The sequence below is a fragment of the Monodon monoceros genome, unplaced genomic scaffold, assembly GCF_005190385.1.
Source record: "Monodon monoceros isolate NGI ecotype Baffin Bay Population unplaced genomic scaffold, NGI_Narwhal_1 Super_Scaffold_9, whole genome shotgun sequence".
Classification (NCBI taxonomy): domain Eukaryota; kingdom Metazoa; phylum Chordata; class Mammalia; order Artiodactyla; family Monodontidae; genus Monodon; species Monodon monoceros.
Window position 1 is genome coordinate 22755677 of NW_021703786.1, and position 26648 is coordinate 22782324.

General features: G+C 43.3%; 1 protein-coding gene across 2 annotated transcripts in view; it reads left to right on the plus strand.

Annotated features, from left to right (window-relative positions):
* MAP3K3 (mitogen-activated protein kinase kinase kinase 3) overlaps positions 1 to 26648 on the plus strand; it is a 61042-nt gene that overhangs the window by 26677 nt on the left and 7717 nt on the right. For both annotated transcript variants that reach the window (XM_029211391.1, XM_029211390.1), the window contains 5 exons: positions 695 to 794; positions 5493 to 5606; positions 12477 to 12597; positions 21726 to 21859; positions 25377 to 25450. In XM_029211391.1, coding sequence (XP_029067224.1) covers positions 695 to 794; positions 5493 to 5606; positions 12477 to 12597; positions 21726 to 21859; positions 25377 to 25450 — 543 coding nt within the window. The remainder of the gene's footprint in view (positions 1 to 694; positions 795 to 5492; positions 5607 to 12476; positions 12598 to 21725; positions 21860 to 25376; positions 25451 to 26648) is intronic.

Sequence of the window (26648 nt, forward strand, 5' to 3'; positions counted from 1 at the left end):
AATGACAAATCATTTTAAGACCTCTTTGAACATGTTCTTACTCTACCATCTATTTATAGAAATTGTTCTTTGAACTGACCTAGAGAGTCTCTCTAGAAGAGCATCAATATCAACGCTACTTACATGCACACGTGTGTCACTGGTTAAGAAAAAACTGATCAGGCATATAACCAACTCAAGGGGAATTCCTGTGACTATGGCAGGAAATGTCAGTTCTGAGGATAATCAGCATTGAGATTACTGTGGCATCTCAAAAATGAACAATGGAAGAGACCTTTCAAGTCCTGGAGTTGAGTTGTTTATAGGAGTTAAGACCATGTTTTCAGGACTGCTGCTCCAATCCCCAGGTTTTCTTCCTAACAGGAATATTTGAAGCATAGTTTTTAAATCCAGGTATCCTCCTATGATACTGCACTGTCATTGACCGAAAGAGCTGAGATGAAGTGGAAGAACAATGGCTGAGATTGAGTACTGCTCATAGGTACTATTGACAAACCTGAGAGATGCTCAGAAGAAGGGTGAAAAGATAAAGGTAGACGTAAGAGAAGAAAAAAATACAGAGAAAGGCAAGCTGCATGAAAAATAAAAAGAGAATTCTATGTTGAAAAGAAAAGGAAGATAACACTCAGGAGCCATAGCTTCTAAACCCTGCATTTAAAATATACAGTTAACCATGATTTCTGTTCCTTTTCAGAATTATAGCATTCAGCCGGCCTGTAAGATATGAAGATGTGGAGCACAAGGTGACGACAGTGTTTGGGCAGCCTCTTGATCTACATTACATGAACAATGAGGTACGAAAGATGGATGGTGTGTGGGCAAGGGAGGCCCAGCTGCCTACCTTTTTTCTCTCTGTTTAACTGAGGATTTCCTAGTTTGTTCCTTTAATGTCATCTTCAGGTTTTCATTTTCTGGAGCCTCTTTTCTTAATTCCAGTAATTCTGCGATTTCTCTTTTTTATTACATGGGAGGTTACATAGCTATGTCCATTCCCTCTGCTCATTGAATGCTGGTAGCTCCATGGTGGAATCAGGTACGGGATTAGGGTCAGGGCTTATTATTGTCTCCTTTACATTTTGTAGGTTATCTTTTTCCTTCCAGCACAGCCTTAGTAGCAGAGGGTTCAGTAGGGCTGGGGAGGTGTGGAAAACTGGTGGGTAGATCCTCTATTGACAGGCATAAATGCTGGATTCTTCTCTCAGAGTTTAACTTCTGACTGTAGCTGGTTCCAAACGTTAGCACCTACTCTAATGATTTCTTTAACTCTTAGTCCTCCTAACCCCGCCCAACAGCCATTTTATTTATTCATACTTTGAACATCACCCAGGAAGGAATTCTTTTGAATGTCAGTTACTTGGCTGCTTTCCCAGCTCCAAGGAACGTACTAGAGGCTGCAGTCTGCTTAGGCTGGTGCTTTGCATTAGTCTGAAAGGCACTGTGTTTGTGCCCAGTAAGGAGCCTGCACCTTGAGGGAACTGAGTTGGGGGGCAAGACAGGAAAGCTGGGCAACCTCATGGCTCTTTGAGAGTCAGGTCCTTACTTTGTAGTTTTTCTTTTTTTTTTAATTTATTTATTTTAACTTATTTATTTTTGGCTGGGTTGGGTCTTAGTAGCTGTGCGGTGTTTCTCTAATTTCAGTGGGCAGGGGCTACTCTTCGTTGCGGTGTGCGGTCTTCTCATTGCAGTGGCTTCTCTTGTTGCAGAGCATGGGCTCTAGGCACGCGGGCTTCAGTTAGTTGTGGCACGTGGGCTCAGTAGTTGTGGCTTGCGGGCTCCAGAGCACAGGCTCAGTAGTTGTGGCGCACAGGCTTAGTTGCTCCGCGGCATGTGGGATCTTCCCGGACCAGGGCTTGAACCCATGTCCCCTGCATTGGCAGGCAGATTCTTAACCACTGCGCCACCAGGGAAGTCCCCTTACTTTGTAGTTTTATTTTATTGGTTGAAAAGTTAAGAATTTCCTCTACTTTGGGGCTTAAATCTGTAGGAGATGAGATTTGTAGGCAAAAACTCTGTGGTCCTCTTCATATAAAATGTACAACCACAACTGGATATATGCACTGCCAAATAGCTAACAAAAATAACACCATCTGATTTTTGCTTTTTGGATAAATTTTAAAAATACAGCAAATTTGAAAAATAAACCACTAACTCTATAGTTAATAAATAACACAGATGTAAGTATTTTAAAGTATGTAAAGTAACACATTTTAAATACAGGATTTGAGAACTCCCCCCCAAATACAAATGTCAAATCCATAGAAGTTTAAAAAATTGCAGCTCAAGCATCAGTGACTATATAAGAAAGTGAGGCTAAAGTCAGCTAGCCAATCAGCATTAAAGAAGGTGTTCTTTAGTTAGTGAAGACTTTTCTGGATGATTTAGTACTACTTGTTTCTCTTTCCATTAATATTTCCATTAAGAATTTCAGATGTCCCAAAATCCATTTTCAAACTCTTTTGCCAAGGGAATGACTGCCCAGAATGTTGAGCATTCCTTTATTCAAATGTTTATACAGATATTGATTTTAAAGCCAAATGTAAGTAATTGTCATTATTTTTTGAGTCAGTGAAGACTAATTTATTTGAGCATTTATTTTTCATCACTTTGTTTTTTGTTGTTTTTTGTTTTTGTTTTTTGGCCGCGCTGCACGGCTTGCAGGATCTCAGTTCCCTGACCAGGGATTGAACCTGGTCCATGGCAGTGAAAGCCTGGAATCCTAACCACTAGGCCACCAGGGAACTCCCATAATTGTTACTATTTTAAATCATTCATGTCTTTCCGTAGTCTGCTAATGTCAGTGACCAAGAATTGACTAATTTACTTACATCTTATTAATTTCAAATGTCTCAACTATTTTTCTTTTCTTTGCCCTCTAAACCCTGCCTTGTCAGGATTTGTGAACGACAAATGAAAAAATCTGTTGAGATTTTATTTTATTTATGTTTATATTTTTGTAATAATAGCTTTATTGAGATATAATTCACCTGCCATAGAATTTACTCTTTTATTTTTAAATTTACATTTTAAACTGTATAATTCAGTGGTTTTAGTGTATTCACAGAGTTGTGTAACTAACATCACTACCTGATTCCAAAACTTTTTCATCACCCCAAAGAGAAATTCTGTAGTTCTTAGGAGTCACTTCCCATTCTCCCCAGTCCCTGGCAACCACTTATTTACTTTCTGTCTCTCTGGATTTGCCTATTATGAACATTTCATATATATGGAATCACACAATATGTGGCCTTTTGTGTTTGGCTTCTTTCACTAAGCATGTTTTCAAGGCTCATCTATGTTGTAGCATGTCTCATACTTCATTCCTTTTTATGGCTGAATAATACTCCATTATATGGATATACCACATTTTGTGTATCCATTCATCTGTTGATGGACACTTGAGTTGTTTTCACTTTGGGCTATTATAAATAATGCTGCTATGAACATTTGTGTACAAATTTTTATATGAACAAATGTTTTCAATTCTCTAAAATATACCTGAGTGGAATGATGGTTCTTGTAGAAACTCTGTATTTAACTTTTGGAGGAACTGCCCAACTTTCACATATCAACTGGTACCACTTTACATTTCTACCAGCAATGTACGAGGGTTGCAATTTCTCTACATCATCACCAATACTTGTGAATCTCTTTTTTTTCTTCTTTTTTAAAAAAATTATAGCCATCCTAGTAGGCGTGAAGTGGTATCTTATTGTGGTTTTTAATTTTCATTTCCCTAATGACAAACGATGTTGAGTAGCTTTTCATGTGCGTATTAGCCATTTGTTTATTTTCTTTGGACAAATATCTATTCAGATCCTTTGCCCTTTTAAAAAATTGGATTGTTTGTCCTTTTATTGTTGAATTGTAAGAGTTCTTTATATATTCTGGATACTAGACCCTTATCATACATTTGCAAAATTGTAGGTTTTTTTTTTTAAATTTAAAACCTACTCCAGTAATTTCTTTATCTTCCCCTGTCTCCACCCACCCCTTCCCCACCTCCCCCAACACCAGTCCTTATTTATCCCTACTTTGAGTGTTACCCAGGAAGGAATTCTTTTACAATATGATATGATTTGTAAAATTTTCTCCCATTCCATGGGTTGTCTTGAGGTTTTATTTTAAATACTGTTTTTACTATTTGTTTTTTCCTGGCCTGGGGTTTAGAGTTCTCATTTCCTTGTATTCTGAATCGGGAACTGAAGAAATTAATTGGATTTTTGCTTTATGTTCGCCACAAATACATAAGATCTGACATTTTTTAGGTCTTAGGCAAAGCATAGTTTTACATCTTTTAATACTAAGTACTCATAATATCTTCTGCTTCTAACAGTGAGCGAGGCTTATCTGTACCCTTAAGAACCGTCTCTTTAATACTTCAGTGGAATGAAAACAGAGGAAGTAGTTTTTGGTTCTAGTCACTGATTTTTTTTTAACCTTTATACGTTAAGATACTAAACCCTTCTATGCAGTCTAAGTTTGTGTTCTTATTTGAGTAACGTTTTCATCCTCTGCCTGCCGCCTCCTCCTCCTGTGCCTTTTCTGCTTATTCTGTTAATGTCAGCACAGGGTAGAATGGGACATGATTCTACTGCTTAATCTGGGAAGAAATATGGGGCCTGTAACTGTTTCGGATTTGATGCTTTGGAGTAAAGGGTATTTTTAGAGACGAAGCTTTTCTTAGAAAATATCTTGGGGGGGGTGGGATGAATTGGGAGATTGGGATTGATATATATACACTATTGATACTATGTATAAAATAGATAACTAATGAGAACCTACTGTATAGCTCAGGGAACTCTACTCAGTGCTCTGTGGTGACCTAAATGGGAAGGAAATCCAAAAAAGAGGGGATGTATGTATACGTATAGCTGTTTCACTTTGCTGTACAGTAGAAACTAATACAATATTGTAAAGCCACTATACTCAAATAAAAATTTTTTTAAAAACTGAAAATATTTAAAAAAATATTTTTATACCATCAAAAAAAAATACCTTGAAATAAAGTACTGATATGTGCTACAGCATGGATGAACTCAAAAACGTTAAAGTGAAGGAAGCTAGATGCAAAAGGCTATGAATTGAATTGAATAGAATATGAATTGTGTGATTTCATTTATATGAAATGTCCAGAAAATGCAAATCTCTAGAGACAGAAAGTAGATTAGTGGTGGCCTGGGGTAAGAGGTAGAAAAGGGGAGTGACTATGAATGGGCACAGGAGATCTTTTTGGAGCAATGGAAATGTTTTGAAATTGAATTGTGGTGATGGTTGCACAACTCTGTAAATTTACCAAAAATCTTTGAATTGTAAACTTAATAAAAAGGAAAAGAAAATATCTCTGTGGTTTCAATTAGATCTTTTAAGACCCCATAGTATCCACTGAGATTGTTTTCCTCCAAATTTATTTTTTTGTTGCTTATTTTGCTTATTTTTGCAAACTAAAGACTTATGTTTTATGTGATTCCCTTTTTCTGTGTCCTGTGTCACAGCTCTCCATCCTGCTGAAGAACCAAGATGATCTTGATAAAGCAATTGATATTTTGGATAGAAGCTCAAGCATGAAAAGCCTTAGGATATTGCTGCTGTCCCAGGACAGAAACCATGTAAGTAGCCCCTGTCATGGCCTGACAGCTGAAGACAAAGCTTGCTGTCCTTCAGGAGTCCACCTTGCTTCCTTGACAGAATTTTGTGTTCCTTAGTCACTGCTAAAGTGAGAATGTAGGTGTGGCCCAGCCCACTGGGTCAGTAGCCATTTAGCCTTCTGCATTTGATTTTACTGCGAAGCCAGATCATTGGTGTTAAAATTGAAGCTGGAGGTGACTTGGCTTGTGGTGTGGGAGGGAGGGAAACATTTTATGATAAAGGAGGAAATTCTTTTTCTCTGTATTTATGTTCTTTCGACTAGATTTGGACCCCAGCAAGAGAGATTTGCTCAGCGTGGGGGAGCTGATTAGTAAAGGCTGTCAAGGATTTGAGACTATCATGCTTTATAAACCCAACTCCCGCAACTCCTCGGCAACTGTGACTTTCCCTTGGGACACATGTAGGAAACAAACTTTCCCTTCTGTTCAGTGGAAAAAAGGCCATGGGCTAACGGGCCTCTTGTAATTTACCAGCTGCTACCTTACCAAATGGCAGCAATCTGTGGGGGCCTTCAGAAGTGAGGGATCATCCCTTATGTAGTTTCCTCTCCTAAAGGGTCCCTGGGGGCCTACATTTCATAAGAATGCTTGTAATCTGGGTCTGTCTTCTAATCACTGATGGCTCTACCAGTTTTCTTCAGATGCATGTTCCTGAAGGTTTCTTGGCACTCTTTCCTTTCCTTATGCTTGAAGACAGCCAACTGTGGACAGCTGACATTACTGCCTGAGAACTATGGACGCCCCATACCAGGACAGAGTTTAGATGGAATGGTGCTTTATGCTGACTATTTATTTATTTAGTTAGTTAGTTAGTTAGTTAGCGGTATGCAGGCCTCTCACCGCTGTGGCCTCTCCCCTTGCGGAGCACAGGCTCCGGACGTGCAGGCTCAGCGGCCATGGCTCATGGGCCCAGCCGCTCCGCAGCATGTGGGATCCTCCTGGACTGGGGCACGAACCCGTGTCCCCTGCATCGGCAGGCGGACTCTCAACCACTGCGCCACCAGGGAAGCCCCTGACCATTTATTTTTAAAGACACCTTGGACTGTCTATTGATTAGCGAAAGACACAGGAGAATGCGGTTAGGAAGGGTTAGAGTAAAGAAGACATTTTCTCATATTATAGAAGTGTCCTTGAGCATGAGGACTGGTCTTCTCTCTCACAGTATCTTCTTTTCTGGATGTGTTTTGGGAAGTATTCTGAAGTAAAATATATACTTTATTATTTCATTTCTCTGTTCAAGTTACTCACCTGCTCCTTGTAGGCCTTCCTTGTTGCCTATCATGTAAGATCTAAATTTAGCCTGGCACCCAAGGGTTATCACTAACTACCCTTCCTCTCAGCTCCCCAGTCTCATCTTTCCAAGTTCTTCAGCATACTTCCACTATTCTGCAGTTCTTCCTGCTTCCTCTTTGCCAGACCATGGTTGTCAACCTTTTTTAAGGCTCTAGCTTGATTTACCTGCTGCAGTTTGGTCAGTATTTTTGACTGAGACCATTTTCATTATTCCCTGTTCCTTTAGTCATTGGATATAATTTGCACACTAGTTTATAGGTTCCTGAGTAATTGCCCTCTAGTTGTTGCATATTTGTAAGTTTTACCCCAAAAGATTATAAGCTCCTTGAGAACGGGAGCTGTGTCTTGTTTTGGAACCCATCCTCTTAAGAGAACACAGTAAATACTTCTTGAATTGTTAGCAGGAGTCAAGCAGAAATCATATTCTGCCAACCCCTTCTTTATAGAAGAAGCTGGAATTGGGGTTTAGTTTAATGATGTGATTGTTTAACTGGGAGCTAGCACCCCTGATTGTGATCCCTCCACTCCCCTGATGAGAAACTGTAGACAACTGGTTCTTTGCATTCGCTTTCCCATCCATTAAGGGGTGCACTCAGCTGCAGATACTGCTGCAACACCAGAGCTGTTTGAAAGATGACCATCTAAGCTCTGACACTGATGGGGTGGCATTAGATATCACGTAAAATAAGTGCCACATTGATGCCTCTCTCTCTAAGGATGTGTATTTTTTTTTAATTATTATAAAGTCAGTGTAACTTATTGTAAACTTAAAAAAAAAGAGGACCGTCTTACATAATCCTAGCACTGTAACACATTGATTGATTTTTGCATACGCCCCTCTTTGGCCATATGTATACACACTGTAAGTGTTGTCATGGTATTTATACAATTTTCTACTTTAATTTTTCACTTAACATTGTCATGTACATTTTTCTGTTAATATACAGTCTTCATGATTATAATTTATAAGGATGCATAAGTCCGTTGAGTGGATATACCATAATTTAATTAAATAACCATTTTTGCTACTGTTGGAACACTTAAGCTACTCCTATTTTTTGCATTTATAAAGATTTGCATTTAAGACTAATAGTGGCATTGGTGGTGATGAAATCTTTCCTTGAGGACTTCCTCAGCTAGACCTCAGGCTTCTCAATAAACAGAGGTATCATGATCCAAAATTGCTACGTGCTTAGGAGTCCTACTTCTAGAAGTGCTTCTCTGTTTGTGATGAAATATCAGTTTTCTTCTAGTTTCTAATCTTTTATGGACCGATTCTTTTTTAAAAACATGAAAAGTGAAATGGAAAATTTAACTAGAGACGTATAAAATACAAGCCCACAACTTTTATTGTTAAGTTCAATAGACATGAGTCACTGCCAAATTGTTGTAAAAGTGCTTAAAGAGTTACTCTTCCATTTTGGTATTTACCTTGTTGAGGATTGGTATACACCACAGGTTGTACCCTGGCACCAGCCCACAGATCACACTTTACATACACTTCTCCAGGATACCATATCAACCTGGTCTTCATCTCCTCTTGATGGTAACTGTCAGCCACTTTGTTCTCTACTTAGTTTCCTCCATTTTTAGCAATCTGTCAACTCATCCACCTTTTGTTATCACCTATACCTTTACTTCCCTTCTTATTCCTGTTTCTAAATGTACTATCTCTTTCTACTCTCCAGATTCCTTTTTTATTGATCCTTCTATGACAGCTTCTGATCTTTCCTCTGTCTTCATCCCTCACCAAGGTGGAGAGTCATACTCCTCCCATCTCACCTGGCCAAGGCCAGGTCTTAGGCTTCAATATTGTTTTTACCTGAGAACTCCTGGATTTGGGCAATCACAGCACCTCCTCTTAGTCTGAAGAGTCTTTCTCTAGCCTTGGTTTTACTGCCATTTTAAGATACTTCACCGTCTCCTTCAGTAGTTCTTGCTGCCCTAGCCCTCTGCCTTGGGCCATCAACTCTTAGCTGTTTTCCTATTACAGACTTCTTTTCTAAACATGTGTGCATCTAACTCTTAATTTATCTTTCTGCTCTTGACTTTCTTATAACTCTCTCGACCTTTCCACTGTCATAACATAATCTCAAGCTTAACATTCTGTTGTCACTTGTACCTGCATATGATAAAAACTAAATACCCAACCATCTTAAACTGTGAATGGCATTTTGTTTTGTAACCTCAGATTCTCTCTGACAAAAGTAAACTTATAATCTTCTCATCTAAATGTTGCCCACTTCCCAAATTTCCCATCAATGAATTTGACACTATTTAAGTTCAAAATATCAAGGATAATCTAAATGGTAATTATTTTCAGTTTTCCAAGAAACTAATGGGGCAAGTGCAGGAAGTTAGGACGAAACTTGTTGGGCAGAATACATTCAGTCTGGCCCCTGTTTAAAAATCATTACACTTTACATGTATGAGGTACTTTCAATTCTCATTCGGTTTTTGCAGCTTTGAGTGGTTGGTTAAGCATCTGTTATCGCCAGTCTACCCCCTGGGGAAACTGAGGCTCAGAGTGATTTGGCCTAGGTGAAACAGTAAATAGTGACAGAGCTGGTCTTGAATCCAGATGTTCTGACTATAGTCCAGTATGTATTAGATACCATCCAGGAAAGGGATCTTAGAATTATTGTAGTCCTTGGAAAACCTCACCCAGGTTCTTTCACAGTTCATTAGAAACAGAACAGAAAGTATAATGTTGCCCGTGAGGAAAGCTTGTGAGATGTGTTGTTCTCTTCCCCACAGCTCAGAAGATTAACTGAGCTAGGAAAGGTCCAAGAGAAGACAAAGTTTTTAAGGGGTTGGGGTCAGTTTTATATGTGTATGGCCTAAAAAGCCTGGAACTCTTTAGTCGGGAAAGGAAGCCGAAGCATACATATGTATAAACAAAGTCTGTGACGCATTGAAGAGTAGGGATAATAAAAACACAGATTTGTTCACCTAATCTCAGTTTGGATGAGCCCCTTGTATATTGAGGATTATCATAGAACAAAATGGAAATAAGAATTTGTATAAGGGGTATAAACATGGCATCCTTTATTCAAGTTGTATAGCTTCAAAGCAGATTTTTTTAAGGGTTTTAATAAATTCATGGATGTTAAAGCTGTAAATCTATTAAATAACCTGGATGCTTCCACAGCTATCATAACTGTCATGGTCTATCATGGAAATGTCTCGTTGCCACCATTGAAGCAGAGGACTAGTGACATCCAAGGTGCCATTTCTCAGCTCATGTTTCTGTGAACCAAACTAAAGCAAACACACACATACCTCTTCTTTTCCCCCTGCATCATTGAATCCACCTGTTCCTTTTGTCTGATACCACCCAATCTTTTATCAAGATGATTTGTGGGTCAACTTCTTTTTCTGCTAATCTCCTAGCTTCCAGTGACTGCAGTCTTTGTGCATGTGGTTCCCTGGTAATTTTTCATGTTGTTTGTGTCAGCCACAGCACACTGCTACCCCCAGAGCCTTTCGGTGAGGTTTTCATTGAATGGTCAAATGAAATGACCATTCTATTTGCTGTCTTTAGAATGTTCTGCCAGCTACACACTTTATACCTGTTGGCTCTCCTTTCACTCTCTTACAGGTCCCTTTTATTTTTCCTAGTCCCACCTTCCTCCTTCCTCTCTTGCCCACTTCTAGGTCTTGTTCAAGTTTCCCTGAATCCTTGCATCAACCTCATTTTTGTTTACCATGCCATTCTCTTTTATCTCCTTAAATCAGGGTTTTCTGAACTTGACTGACTATTACAAACACTTGGGGGAGATTTAAAAAACACTAATCCTTCGGCCTTACCCTCAGAGATTCTGTTGTAGTTGGCCTGAGGTGTTAAAAACCCCACAGGCAGTTCTGCTGGTCAGCTCGGGCTGAGAACCATTGCCTTAAACCCAAGTGTGACTCACCTCCTAAGACCTTGCTGCCGCCCTGTGTCAGCATCACCTGAAAGCTTGTTAGAAATGCAGATTCTCAGCCCCAGCCCAGACCTACTGAGTCACAATCTGCACGTCATCAAGGTCCCAGGTGATTTGTGTGCACACGAAAATGTGAGAAGCCCTGCTTTGAAACTTTCCCTGATTCCCTTCATCTGTTTTCCCACTGTTGCCACAGTCAGCCTTTCGTTTTAGAAACCTATGCTCGTACTGGCTGTTGAACCTCCTCTCCTGGCTCAGCTTTTAGATTTAAAATTGAGAGTTTAGAATCTATGTTCTTTGGTACGTTTCAGATTCATGTTGCCAAGATGTATTGAATTCCCACCCTGTGTAAGGCCCCGTGTCTAAGCAGGTGTCCTTGGGGTGCTCAGCATGCAGCTCTTCTCTTTCTGACTCTAAGGCTGTGGCTTTTTCCTTGCCCTTCACTGGCCTGCTTCCCCAGCGTGTGGCTTTGATTGTTTTTTCCTTTCTGACCCTCGGCAGAGAGCTATTGCACATTGGAGGCTTTAGCAAGAACACTCACTTCCCCTTTGTCTGACTTCCCGTTAGAGCAAGACAGTTTGTCAAGACAGCCCTGCATGTGATAAAGTCTGGCGTAGGGGGACTAGAGGAGGCTGCTTGGCAGCTGAACTTAGCCCTGAGAGCGGGAAGCCTTTTTCCTGGAGGACAGGATATAGTTTGTTTAGGTTGGTCCTTTTTTTTTTTTCTTACAGGAGGTGAGAGAGAGAGAGAAACAAGTAGAAACTTTGACCCAAATTATTTATAAATTCTGAGCTCCCACTCTCCACAGTGCTCTGCTTATATATGAGCACATCCTGACATCACTTGCTTACCTCCAAGCTTCAGTTTTAAGCTTTCTCAGTGCAAGGGTCCCTTTCTGTTGCTTTGTTTTCTCTCAAGGGCTCACCTTGAGGCCCAACTGGTCAGTGCAAAGTGAGGTAGATGTGGCAAGGCTGCTGACCCTGTTCTGAAGTCCTTGACCTCTGGCAGAATGGTGCCTTGATAGCCTTTCTGAGGTGGACACAATCCTGAGATGGTTCACATGTAAACCCCAGTAATATGAAGCATCTGAGACCTTCTTACCTTAGTTTTCCAGGAGTGATTATGGTTGGGGAAGAAGCAGCATATCAAGCTATGTTTTAAGTTTATCAACCAGAATTTTTGGTGCAGAAGTTGCCACCATTCTCCATTCTGACCCCCCACGTGGCAGGTGATCTTGCCACTGAAATAATTTCCTGCTTTTCCTGCTATTCTTCCCAAGCTCTCTGGAGAGTTTTATGAGAGGGTATTTACAGCGCTTTTCTGTTTGGCACATTATTACAGGAATGCCTGTTATTCTTCTGTGTCTGGGTCATCACCTAATAAATTGGAGCACTGAGTCTCAGTGCTCTATATCAGTGAAGCTGGATAACTACATTGAGTAAACAGTGATTTGCCAAGATGAGTTGAGGAGTGAGATTTGAGGGAAAGCTGGGTAGCTCATGTATTGAAAGTGTGATGGCGGCTGAGAGCATGGGGAGGCCCAGGGAGGGGCGGGGGGCCTTTCTAAGCCTGCCTGCTTAACGAGCTCAGCCTTTTTCCTCTTATCTTGCAGACCAGTTCCCCTCCCCACTCCGGGGTGTCCAGGCAGGTGCGAATCAAAGCTTCCCAGTCTGCGGGAGACATAAATACCATCTACCAGCCCCCTGAGCCCAGGAGCAGGCACCTCTCTGTCAGTGAGTATCTCACCCCTTTTTTCCTCTCATCTAATTTATCTGCCCATGTATTTTTTTAAATATTCTTTTTTAAAATTATTTAAAAAACAGTCATCAAACGTTATTGACTGCTACGCTGTTCAGAATAATCTTCCATGCTTTTCTTTGGGGAGAAGAAATAGACAAGTGACTGGGATGGAGTCCTGACCCTCCAGGAGCTTACACTCTCATGATGTGGTGGCAAAATCAAATTCCTTTTCAACAGCCCTGAAAAAGTGATCTCCTCAAACATCTGCTTGAAGACCTCCAGCAGCAGTATACCCTCGTTTTTGACCATTCTTTCCCCAAAGGACTGGGGACTTGTGAAGTTACGAATCAGGTCCAAGATTGAGTTTTGACATCAAACCTCTTGCTTGTGATTCCTGAGGAGTCCTAATGCTTCAAGGAAGATGGAACAAAGTTTCTCCAATGAAACTCCTGGAGAGTCAAACTAAGTTGTCTGGGAAGGACAGGAGACTGTTGACGTAGTAAATACAGTTGGCTCATTAGGAAGAAAGCTATGTAGCTGCTGACAGGCCTCCCCAGGAAAGGAATCTAAATCAGGTCTGTGCATTATACCAGGCAATCCAGTTTTGCTCTGGATCCCATTTCCCACAGTCTGAGGAGAAAGCTCATTTCTTGAATTGTGCAGTTTGTTTCAGGAGGGAAGTCCGGCCTTAACAATATTTCTGTTGAGGTTGCTGCCCTACGTTGCTGAGACTCCTGCTGCTGTCCATACAGGTTCTATCCATACAGGTAGAATTGCATCAAACTGAACTGCTCTCTGGAGATCTTGAGCTGAACTTGGGGAGGTCTGAGCATCAGTCCTGTCACTGAGCTTGTCTGGGAGTGATAAGCCTCCTCGGGGGGCAGCCAGAAGAATGTGTTGCTGAGGCACTGACTTTGCCTCACTGAGTAATTTCTGGAACCCTAGCAAGCACTGGTAGTAAGTGTTGCCAAGCTGAAAGTCTGTATATGTGTTTCATATTTCCCTAACATTGTGGATAATTGGTGGCTGCGTTTTCAATAAGCTGGTTGAGGAGAGAGCCAGCACCCCAACAAGGAAACCTTATCTAGAGTATCTCTGGCCCTAAAATCCAGGTGCCCTGGAACCTGGGAATCTCTGCTAGTTTGGCCTCTGTTCCAGAGCCCTTGTAGAGAGCAAGGGGCTGGAGGAGGGCAGCATTGCTCCTTTGCAGAGTAAGCTGTGAGGATGGACACAGGGCAGTGATTGGGCCTCCGGCTCCTAAGCAATTTCCTGTGACTTGTGTGTGGAAGCTACATGCTGGGCCCTCACTGTAGGGGCCGTATATGGAATTTCCTTGTCTGAGAGTGCTAAAATCTTACGGGGAGTAAGATTTCTATGAACGAGTTCCTATCTATCTAGAAAATGGGCAACACAGCCTCCCAGCACACACAGATCCTGGGTTCCTTCAGTCAGCAAGCATTAGGCACCAGCCTTTGGGCTGGCATGAGTGCCATGGTGGAGGCATCTGGGAGGCTGAGGGTGGTGCGGGAGCACAGAGCAGGCAGTAACCAACGGCGCCCAGGACTTTGGGGAAAGGTTTCACTGAAGAGAGGGAACATCAGAGCTGACAAACTAAGGAAGATTTACTGAGCGCAGGGACAGATACTCCGGGCACAGAAAAGGGCATCTGCCAGGCACGGTCACAGAAGAAGGTGGTGGCTTCTGAGAACCCCAGGTGGTTTGGAGTGGTGGGTTTGACGAGAGAAGCGGGCAGAGCCTGGCAGCCTTTCTAAAAGCTGGAAAATGGCAGAGATTATTTCTAACTGGAACGACCTGGGAAATGCATTCTGAGATTTTTAGAGATTATGGAGGATTTCCATAAGCAAGGATGAGAGGAGAGGGCATTTCAGTGATTTGCTGGTGGAGATCCCACTTATCCTTCAGACTGGCTCGTGTATTGATATTTGGAGAAGTAGAGAAGGCTGGGAAAGAATGCCTGCCTTGGCTGGGGACCCTTGACTGCACGTGGGCTTGTTCGGTGGGCAGTGGAGAGCCACTGGGAACAGTGACCCCTTGTACCCATCTCTATTCTAATGCTTATCACATTGTCTTGTTATTGTATCCCTCTCCCTGTCAAACTGCATTTTTACTCATTTGTTCATTTATTCATTCAAGAAATAATTGCCAGAATCATGGGAAGCAAAACACACAGTTCCTGTCCCTGTGGCCCTTGTCCACCTGTGGAAAGTCAGACCTTACGTGTCATGATGTGATTCATCTATAATTACAGGCTGTGACCAGAAGGTGTGTGGTGCTGGGAGCACATATAGCAGAAGGATGTGACCTGATTTTGGGGCCAGAGAAGCCGTAGGCTGTGACCCAGAGCTTGAAGGGGACTTACTCAAAGGGGATATAGGGAGGAGAGCTCCAGGCAGGAGAGCTACCCATGCGGAGGCCTCATGGTAGAGGGAGTGTGGTGTGTTTGAGAACCAGAAGGAAGCCCTGAGGGCTGGAGAGCTGAGAACAAGGGAAAGGAGGATGGGCTGAGGCTGGGGAGGGAGGCCGAGCCTTGGGGACCGTGATGAAGATTTTGATCCTTACGTTGAAAGCAGTGAAAATACACCTTAGGATTTTTAAGTGAAGAGGAATGGGTGGCATATTCGGATTTGTATTTTGAAAAGATTGCTCCAACTGCATACAGTGTGGAGAGCCAATCACAGGGGGGCAAGCATGGGTCCAAGGGAGAACCGTATTAGTTAATGCAGTGGTCCAGGTGAAAGAAGACAGAAGCGTGGATTAGGCTAGTGAGGGTAGTGGAGAGAGGAAGGAACAGGTGGATTTGAGGCATTTAGAAGGTAAAGCCAACAGGACATGGCATTGTGGTCTAGGGACATTGCGGGGGGGGCGGTCCCTGAGATCCTTTTAGGATCTGGAAGGTCAAAGCTATTTTCATAATAATACTAAGACATGATTTGGCTCTCACATATATATAGTGGAATTTTCCAGAGGTTACCTGCCTGAGGTAATGTCATTGCTCTATGGCTAATGGAATGTGTACTTGTGTATTATTGTGTTTTAAATTTTTTTGACCCTTATTTCTAATACAGTAAATATCAATTGATATAACTCCTATAAATAAAAGCTCTTTGGTGTCCCAAATTTTAGAAGTGGAAAAGGGTTCTAAGTTCAAAAGGTTTACGAACCACTGTGGTATTGGATTGGATTTTCAGGTGTTGAGAGAGCAGGACGTAAGTTACTGGTTTGTGGATTTGGGTAATTGGCAGTGCCTTTCACCAAGACAGAGACTAGAAGAGAGCCTGGTTTCAGGCACTGTGAAGGGCAGACCTTAAGTTTTAGACAGGTTGAATTGGTATAATTATGGATATTTTGGTATGATTATCGATTCACCAATAAACATATTTGTGTTATTTTTTTTTTAAAAAGAGACAGCCAAGAGGTGATAGCAGATGGGCAGCTAACTATACAGATCTTTAGCTCAGAGGGGAGAAAACCAGAGGTAGAAACAATTGGAAATTGTCAAGTCGAAGCCATGGGCCCAGATAAGAGTTTCTAAACAGACTACAAAATGAGAAGAGAAGAGGGCCTAGGACTGAGCCTTAGAAACCCAGACAGTGGCCAATTAGAGGAGGATGAGCCTGCAAAGGACGCAGGAAAGGAGTGACCAGAGAAGTAGGAGGGAAAGTAAGAGAAGGTGGGAAGAAGACGTTACATGGTACCAGCCAGGTTGGAAAGGACAGACCAAGAGTAAGAGACACAAACTTGTCATTTTCATCCACAAATGTCTGAGTGCTTGCTGTGCTGGTACAGGGTAAGGCCTTCTGGAATAGAAGGAAACAGAAAGAGAGAAGTTAAGGTTTAAGCATGAGGGACTAGGAGAAGTCCTAGCTATACAAATGGGGTTAAACGAGAAGCCTTAGTGATTCAACCCCCCACCTACAGGAGGGGCTTCTCTCCCCTCCTCCTCCACCAGCATTAATGTACTTGTGCTACCAGTGCATATGAGTGGAAGACTAAACATGCAGGTCATTCAGCTCCCACTGCAACATTTTCAGTAATGAGGAAGTGCAGGGAAGCCCAACCCAATTTTAGACAGCTCTCTTTATTCGACGTTCATCCTTATTTTGAATTGAAATTCTGCCTTCTCTCACTTTACGCATTGACTCTAGTACTGCTCTCTTGAGCAACACAGATAACATCTTTCATATGACAGTTTTTCAGATATTTGAAACCAGCTATTCTGTTCACCTTTTGTTTTTTCCATCATAATATACATACCTTGAATTCCAGGTTTTTTTTAAGCCAGTTAGTCTGCTAAAAATAAAATAAAATAAATAATAAATAAATAAATGAATTTTTAAAAACTACTAGGGAATGTGTTAACCCAAAAGAGAGACCCCTGTGGGAAGATCTGCAGACAAGGCAAATGGAATTTCCCTATGCGAATATACCCTTCCTTGTGTCTTTGCCTGTAGAAATTCTATCACCTTTGAAGCTGAGCTCAAGCACTGTTTCTTCCACAATGCAGTGGGCGGTGCCCTTAAGCCATCAACTAAAGGACTTGTCCCTGCCACATCTGACTCCTATTTGGTCTAGTGTATTTTAAGTCCTTCGCCTCTGTTCTTATTCCATCTCGCTCCTCGTCCTGCCACTGCGTCCCCCAGCGGGCCAAGCCAGATTGCCCCACTAAGGAGTGGGTAGCTGATGAGTAGAGGCAATCAGTTCTTTCAAGGGGTTTGGCCATAAAAAACAAAAAAGAGGTGGGCTAGTGGCTTAAGGGAGTGGCAGAAATAAGGTCAGGATATTTTTTAGGCTAGAGATCTGAGCATGTTTATGAAGGGAGGCACAAAGACAGCTGAAAAGGAGATTGAAGGTGGTGAAGAGGGGACCATAGGGGAGCTGAATCCTGCTGGGGGTGAACTGGGAAGTCCAGGCAGAGGGCTTATAGTGCCTTGGTAAGGAGGAGGGCAGCCCTCTTCCTCTGAGAACAGAGGAGGAAAAACTCAGGCAGAGGGAAAAGGAATGTTGAAAGGATGAGATGACTTACAGTGACACCCGGGCAGTAACAAGTTAGAGAGCTATACACAGTGCACACCTCCAGTCCTGGTAAGATATGCAAGAGTGGAAACCAGGACTGCAGAGGTAGTGACCACATACATGGAAACAAAAAGGTCAGCTTCCTTCACTGCACAGGTTTTTTTTCTCCTTCTTGCTAAAAATTCTTCTGTGATACTAGATGAGACCAGAAACTGTTTAGTGGTGGTCACAACTTCAAAATAAAATGGGAGTTTTGAAAGTTGAAACACAGGATGTTCTCAAGGTCTTACGAGATGAAAATATTGCGGAGCTCTGCTCTGCACAACCTGGTCCAGTGCGAGGATATTGAAGAAGAAAAAAAGATTTGATTCTTCCCCTCATCAACTCCCTAAGAGAGAACAAGGTTTAGAGAAAATAGTCGATGGCCAAAAAAAGCTTTCTCTTTGTACTTGCAATGACCTGCACATTAACACTGACCCAAAGCCCTAGAACTAACTCCCTGTGGAGGCAACTTCCTGACTGCATCAGCTTCCTGACAGGAGTCTCCTATGAGAAGGGCTAGAGTCTGAGAACCTAGCTTTCAGCTTTGAGTCAGAAGACAGAGCAAAAGAATCAACCGTATCCTAGGGTAAGGGTTTTGCTGCCCCAGATCAAGGAGGTAAGCAGAGAGACAGCAAGCGCTAGAGGAATGCAGACAGCTGGCAGCTGAAATCCTTGTTCAGAAGAGAGCACTTCTGAGCACAGGATTACTACTCTGTTCTTTTACTTCAGCTGGTGCTGAGAGGGGGCCCCTTGGTATAAGTGCCCTGATGAGACTAGAGCAAGATCAGGCTGGAATGCCAGGGAAGGGTGGCCCAGAGAAGCTGCCTGCCTTCTGAGACCTAGGATGAGCTGTGTCTTGCATAGCACTGTGTTTGTGCTGTCTGGCTCACTGTTGTCCCTGCTGGTAAATACGTGAGGATCAGTGAGTCTTACAGTTCAGTATCCTGTCCTATTCAGGTCCCTGTCTCACTCGTTCTCAGATGCTGTTGTGTGTCTCATTAGCCCCTAATTTCTGAAATGAAGATAAAAACAAAACTGAAAATGCTCTGGAGCGGTTCTGCCAACTCCTGGTTTTTCCATTCGCTTCCTCTGATAGCCATTGGTTTGGGGAGACTTCCCTTTCCTGCCCCAAGCTGTGGGCCTGTGCACAATAGCCCCTGGCCCATTGCCCATCAGATAACAAGGCTGGCTCTCGGCAGGCAGCAATGTGTATTGGAAAAAGTGAAAGTCTCTGGCTGGAAATAAAAGCTCAGAAAACCTTTGCTGTTTTCCCCCAGCCCCTCCTGGGTCTGTAGTGCTGGCCTCATGTGAGCTAGTCCCATCCCACCTGCAAAACCAGGGGAGAGTTCAGTGGCAGCGGTGAAGGAGAGAATGGGTGTTGAGGGGCCAGGGATCTTTTGTGCCGGGGAGGTCTCACCCTAGATGCTCTGATGCTCAGATCGAGGGTAGTTCAGCCTACCTGGGGGTAGTTTGGACTAGTGTGTGGGATTTCATCAATACGTAAGAGTTTTTCTTTCTCTCTCATCAGTTCCTCACAAGAGACATTTTTTGTTTGTTGTAGGTTAAATATGTAATACCTTTTCGCTCCAGAATGTATTGGTCAGGGTTCAGTTGCACAGAACAGAATCCACTCTGACTAGTTTCAGGAAGAAGGCATTTGGTGCACATTCTGGCTTGTAAAATCATGAAGAGTGAGAAACAGACTCTAAGTCTAAAGACACACTGCAGAGCTCCTCTTCCCTCTGTAATGAGGAAGCCACCGGATCCAGAAGCACAGGGCCCCTGTGCTCTGTCCACACGCCACTTACACAGGGATACCTGCACCTGTGTCTTGAGATCAGGTGTGGGGTCTCTGCTAGTGCTGCAGCAGAAAAACCAAGGCTTCTAGGACTGTGCCCAGGAACAGCAGGAAGCCATCCAGATCTCACACAAGTGCATCTAACTGGCTGAACCTAAAGGAGGTCTTAGAATAGCTTTTAGCTGATGAACTTCTGAAGTGCTGGAAGGCACACTAGAAGGGTAGAATGGCTCTTGAGTCTATCTGACCCATTATATCTGCTACACAGAGTGAAGGGAACGAATGGAATTCTATTGAGTTCCTACCACGTATATGTGTACCTGTGCTACCACATTTCATTTATAATTTCCAAAAACGGTTATGAGGTAGATAGTTGTTTCCTTTTTGAAATGAGGAAATTTAGGTGAGAGTTTAAATCATTTGGCTAATAAGTGACAAAGCCTGATTTGAACCTCTGTTTATCTAATTTTCAAGCCTAGGCTTTTCTCACTATACCTTGCTCCCCTTTTTAGGTCGCTTCTGCTGCTGACAAATGTTGCCAACATAGGGATTGGATTTCCATAGAACCTGTGGGCTACTAGAATGTTTTCCAAAGCCGGAAGTGGGAAGTAGGCACTGGGCTAATGTTTGTAAGCCATGTGTTAAAAAGCGCTCTGTGCTTTAGGGCACGCTAGGGCTTAAGAAAACTATCTTTTTTTTCATGGTTACACTGGCATTTTGTGCTACAGTGGCAAGGGAAATGGCCGGCTGCATGGGTCTTTGACATCTGGCCCTCTGAAAAATGGAGTAGCTTTCTTGTTCGATTTCCCCTTACCTCCATCTTGTCATTGCCTGCGAGCCCTCTGTTGGCCAGATGGCATCTTGCATCCAACTCACAAGTGATCACTGACAGAACAACTCTGAATCTGAGCTGCATGAGACATGGCACTGTGTTTCCCTTGTGCTGTCAAGAAATCCCCATATTTGCCTCCCTGCTGCTCCTTGCAGAAAGGCTGTCACATTTCCCCATGGGTGGGATCCCCCCCTCCTCTGTTTGGATTGCTTATGGGGAATGTATGAGTAGCATGGCTGCCCCTTTTGGAAATAAACTGTGGTCTCAAAATTGCCTTGGCTGAAATATACTGGGAGTCACAAGGCCTGTTTTCTAGATGCAGCACCACCCTTAAGACACTACATGACTTTGGGCCTTGGCTTCCCCTTCTGCACACTGTGGATGATAATAATGCACCTCCGCTGTAGGTGTGTTGTGAGAATTAAAGACAAGGTAACAGTATAAAAAAGAAAAGAAGGACTTCCCTGGCGGTCCAGTGGTTAAGACTCTGTGCTTCCACTGCCGGGGCGAGGGTTCGATTCCTGGTCGGGGAACTAAGATCCCGCGTATTGTGCAGGTGGCCGGGGGGTGGGGGAGCGGAGAAACAAAAGAAAAATTGCCTTGGCTGATTTCATTGCTCTGTTAGTTCATGGCATAGCATCCCTAAATGTATACTCTGAGCAGCATCAGTTTCTGCCAGGGCTTAGAAAACTTGGACAAACAGACTCTTTCCTCCATGGGCTGTCTGAGATCATTTGAAAGGCATGGTTCAGGTACCTCCTTATCTCAGAATTGGTAGCCTCTACCCTGTGAGTGAGGTGTTGCAAGTGGAAATCCAGCATAATTCTGTGCCTGTTTTTAGAGCAGTTTGGTTTCTGGCCTCTGCCCTCAAGTCAAGTGGGGAAGCCAGACTACCAAGAGCCTCAGGTTAGCCTTCCCACCCGAGATCGTGTCAGTGGTTCTTGGAGAGAGTATGGGTTGATGCCTCCAACAAGAGATTGGAGCACCAAGTGCTCTCGGTGACGAATTCATTAAAATAGCATCTCTACAAACCGCATGATCCTTGTATTCTGATCGAGTGACACTGTGAAGAAGAATGAAGGAGTCAGTTTCTTGAAGGACATTGAAAATAATAGTTTAAAACTCCTTAAAGACTATCTTTCAAAGAGCAACCCTACCCACCATTCTTTAACTTTTCTCTTAAGTATTTTTCTTCCTTCTTGGGGTCCTTGGATTAGGGGGAGGAGCTGCCTGGCTCAGGAAGTTTCCTTCAACCTCAGCACTTTGTTAGGCCCTCCCTCTCCTCCAGGATGTTCAAAGAGCCAAACCAGTTCTCTACCACCAAGCAGATGCTTGGTCTGAGCTGGCCCTGAGTCTGCTCCTCTCAGGCTGCAGGTCCTGGCTCTGCAGTCAAAGGTCGTGTTTCTGTGCTCTAGGCTCCCAGAACCCCGGCCGAAGCTCGCCTCCCCCTGGCTACGTGCCTGAGCGGCAGCAGCGGATTGCCCGACAGGGGTCCTACACCAGCATCAACAGCGAGGGGGAGTTCATCCCAGAGACCAGCGAGCAGTGCGTGAGTATAGTCTGGGGATGGAGGTTTTGGGGCTGGGGTGTGTCTTGGGACGTGTCAGACCACGCTTAGCAGGGGGAGTTCTCAGTGGGTATGGTGTGTAGATGAGGGACTTGAGTCCTATCCAGTAGCTTTTTTGTAAACCAGGCCTGCCAAAATATGAATTTTTCCTTTCTAGGGGCCAAATATCAATTTCTACCAAAGACAGAATCTAAGCTACCTAGCCTCCTTGGTGCTGGATGTGCATTTGACAGATTTTTCCTATTCCGTGGTCCTCTCACTGGTCTCCCTGCAGAACACCACTCCACTGTTTGTATACTTCCTTACAACGACCTGTCATTTCAGCAGAGTTTTAACATGTGACCAGTCCTAAACAGATTTTGTTTTGCATTTCAACCAGATTTTAGTTTTGCTATTTCTTAATGAAAGGTAACGAGTATACCAGTCCAAAGTAGGACTGGCTCCTTTGGGTGGACTTTTATGATAGTAGACAGCTGTATTAGTTATCTATTGCTAAATAAAACAACCACAAACTTAGCAGCTTAAAACAGTAGACATTTATTATTTTACAGTTTCCTTGGGCCCAGAATCCAGGCATGACTTAACTGGGTTCTCCACTCAGGGTCACACAAGGCTCCACTCAAGTGTCAGCCAGGCTGCATTTCTTTCTGAAGCTTGTGGTTCCCTTCCAGGTTCACATGGTGGTTGGCAGAATTCAGTTTCTTGTGGTTGTAGCACTGTGGTCCCTGTTTTCTTGCTGGCTGTCGGCCAGGGGCCACTCTGAGCTCCTAGAAGCCACTTGCAGTTCCTTGCCATGTGGCCCTCTCAAAATATGGTAGATTCTTCAAGGCCAGCAGAAGAATCTCTTGCTCTGGTCTGCAAAGATGAAGTCTCAGGCTTCCCTGGTGGCGCAGTGCTTAAGAATCCGCCTGCCAAGGGGACTCGGGTTTGAGCCCTGGCCCGGGAAGATCCCACATGCCGCGGAGCAACTAAGCCCGTGAGCCACAGCTACTGAGCCTGCGCTCTAGAGCCCGGGAGCCACAACTACTGAGCCCATGTGCCACAACTACTGAAGCCCACACGCCTAGAGCCTGTGCTCCACAGCAAGAGAAGCCACCGCAGTGAGAAGCCCGCACACCACAACAAAAGGGTAGCTAGCCCCCGCTCACTGCAACTAGAGAAAGCCCGCACGTGGCAACGAAAATCCATCCTCTTTGCCATAGTCTATTGACTAGACTATTGACTATTGACTAGAAGCAAATTACAAGTTCTACCTATACTCAAGGGGCGGGGGTTATATGCAAGGCTTTGACTTACTGGGGTGGGGTGGAGTGAGGACATCCTAGGGCGCTTCTACCACAATGGCTTACCCATTTTAATGGCTAGCTTTTTTAACTTGAGGCCCACTTGATGAAAATGGCACTTTGGCTTAGTGAATTCAGCAAGAATGAGATCTCTGGCTTCATTCTGAAGTTTTTTCAGTGAGCTTGCTTTGATTGCAAGAAAAAGATCTGTCTTACAAACTTTTGGGATTTGATCTTGAAAGGGGAAATTTCTTAAGGGTAAAAGCATCCAGTAGAAGGCCAGCACCATCACATGGGGGATTTTACCAAAAAAACCTGATTCTTATAACTTCTTTTTCCTAAAACTGATTCTTACAACTTTTCTTTCCCCTCAATAGCTAATCTCTGTGTAGCATTGTTCAAACTATATAGTCTATGAGAAGCATTTTTAAACTGCCTCTTCTCTCTTCTACAGTCCTGCCTTCCAGGTAAATTTATGTTTAGAACAGTGACCTAGAGTGCTTTTAGCTGCAGAGTCCCTTCTTGGATATCTTACTGACCATCCTTTCCATTTTCTCTAACCAGAGTGCTTCCAGACATCAGCTGTACTAGGGGTGACTTTGCTAATGAGTTTGATTGCCTTTGCTTTCTATCCCTCCCCATGCTCCTATATCCTGGTCCTTTTACTTCTTTACCTGCCTGGCCCTGGAAGGCATGTGAGTATTAGACTTGTAGTGAGGACAGACTTTTAGAAAGAGGCCAAGGAAGCAGGAGAATGCCTAGGTCCTTCCCCAGTGCCCGCCTCTTTAGCTAAAGAGAATTGCTGCTGCTAATGGGCCATTCAAGATAAATCCACTTAACAGAGACCAAAACAGCATAGTATATAGTGAAAGAGTATCCAACTGGGACTTTCTTGAAAAATGAAACTAAGATAACTTTATTTTGTTTTTTCTTTAATCAGATTTGAGTAATAGTTGCATCTATTTGCTAATTTTTAGAATGAACAAAGCATGATTCAGGCTAATTTTTTTTGGCTTAATTTTTCTAACAAAAATTTTACTAGCACAACATAACTTCCTTCACTTCCTCTTTGACTTCTGCAGCACTGTCCTAAAGAGGCTCCTTTTTTTTTTTTTTTACAGAAGCCTTCACGGGGTTCAGTGTATTTTCCACAGGCCTTTCTTGAACCTTTGGTATTCTTCCTCCTTCGTCACACCTGTCATGTTGTTATACTTGCTCATTCTCTCTTCTTCTGTTATCTGATCTAACTTTGCCAAATATGCACTTTATGGTTTGGGAGCAATTCTTTCCCATGTTGGTTTTATCCTCTTGGGGAAATCCTATATCCTTATCAAGATTTTGGGGATTTTACTTTTCAATTAATTTGCCTTGATTGGCAGTTTAAAAAAATCATATATGACAATATATGAGTGACAGTATGGGTGAGGTGGACTACAGCATTAAATGGGAAGAGATAATTTGAGATGGAAACCAACTTTATGAAAGTTGTTCATGAATTTTCATGGTTCTGATACTCTGCTTCCCTATGTAATGTTTAACTTTGGATCTCAGATAATAAATTCTCTGGTAGTGAATACCCCCCATAGGCAAAATGAAGGGGAGATTAGTTGGAGAAAAAGCTAATCTGAAGGCTTTTTGTTACTGCATTTGACCAAGGGCCAGAGAAACATTTTAACTTACGTAGATACTTACTGGCTCTGCAGGAGAACCAGGAACTGGGAAATTTTTGTTCTGTGTCAGCTGTGTACTAACTAGTTTCATGACTTCAGATAATTCTAACCTTTCTAGACCTGCAGTGGCTTGTCTGTGAAATGAGGGCAATAAAATTATGAATTTTAAATTATAAATTGTGCAGTGTAAACAGAAGCATTATGGTCCCACCCAAATGCACTGGAAGCCTCTGCAGGGTAGGACCATCTCCAGCACCAGGCTCCAGCATTCACAAGCCAGGAAAATGTCAACAAGAGAAGCAGCGTCTCTGCTTTGCTCTCCTGGCAGAGCTCCTTGGGATGGCAGCCAGGCATTTTTCTCACGCCTGGAAACTTGCCTTTCAGACTGCGGGGGAGAATGGTACCTTCCTAACCATTCTTCCCACTGCCCTGGCGGAGAAAGGGCACTTTCATATTTTGGAAAAGAAAAAGGACCATTTGCTGGCCTCGGCTGGGTCACCTGGCTGGGATTGGGGCTGGGGTTTTATTGTATGACTTGCCTTGCAGATGCTGGATCCCCTGAGCAGTGCTGAAAATTCCTTGTCAGGAAGCTGCCAATCCTTGGACAGGTCCGCAGACAGGTATGAGACTGTGGCTGGTTCGGGGGTTAGTGCATAGGCACTTTTGGAACTGATGAGCTGAGGAAATGGAGTCAGCTGGTGTGTGTGTCCCTGAACTGCACGTTGGTCTGCAGGCCCATGGTTAAAACGTCATGCTTCTGGGAAGGAAACCTTTCGCTAGCGTTCCTAGCCCTCTCCTTAATTTTCCAAACAGGGAGAATGTTATGTTTGTATAATTAGATGAATGTAGTAGGTTATAATAGCAGCTCACATGTATTAAATGCTTGCTCTGTTGTTCCAAGCACTTTACATGTTTTGACTTCCCACGTAACACATGCTGCCCTTGTACCCTTAGCCTCATTGCTGAGATCTGGACAACCTTCAATGCTTGGGGGACAAAACTGAATTATCACCTTTGGGTTTACTTTCTTTTTTTTTTTTCTCCAAGTCTTTCTGGTGGAATAAGAAACTGGGATATAAAAACCAGAAAACAAGATATTCAGACTGCCTAGCTTACCACACTGCATGCTTGGTGTGTAATCTTGTTCTTACACTTTGGGAGGCAAGAAGCGTCATCCTTCACACACCACGTGGTTCTGTGGAGCTGATTTGCCCGTCAGCGGGGGTGTTTGGAGGTGGCTTTGGCACCTATCATTGGCCACCTATCATTGGTGGCTTTGGCATATCTATCATTGATGTAGCCAGTCTCTCTCCTTGACCTTATTATGCCCAAGAGCACATTTTGACCACATCCGGCTGGGCTTAGGACTGTGGTCAGAGGCTAAGGAACAGTTCTGGGGATTTTCTTTTCTTTTTGTAACTGATTAATTGCTCACATGGGTAATCACCTTGTGACCATGGCCGGATCTGTACCGTGTCTCTCCTAACAGACCTGTGAGCTGCTGAGCGTGGTCTCCCCTCTAGGTATCATAGAACAGTCACAGTTGCTTATTGGCATCCAATCTGCAGCCTTATTTTAGGCTTGCTTTCCAACCAAAAGAGTAAGAAGGCAGGGCTTCCCTGGTGGCACAGTGGTTGAGAGTCCGCCTGCCGATGCAGGGGACATGAGTTTGTGCCCCGGTCCGGCAAGATCCCACATGCCGCGGAGCGGCTGGGCCCGTGAGCCATGGCCGCTGAGCCTGCGCGTCCGGAGCCTTTGCTCCACAACGGGAGAGGCCACAACGGTGAGAGGCCCGCGTACCGCAAAAAAAAAAAAGAG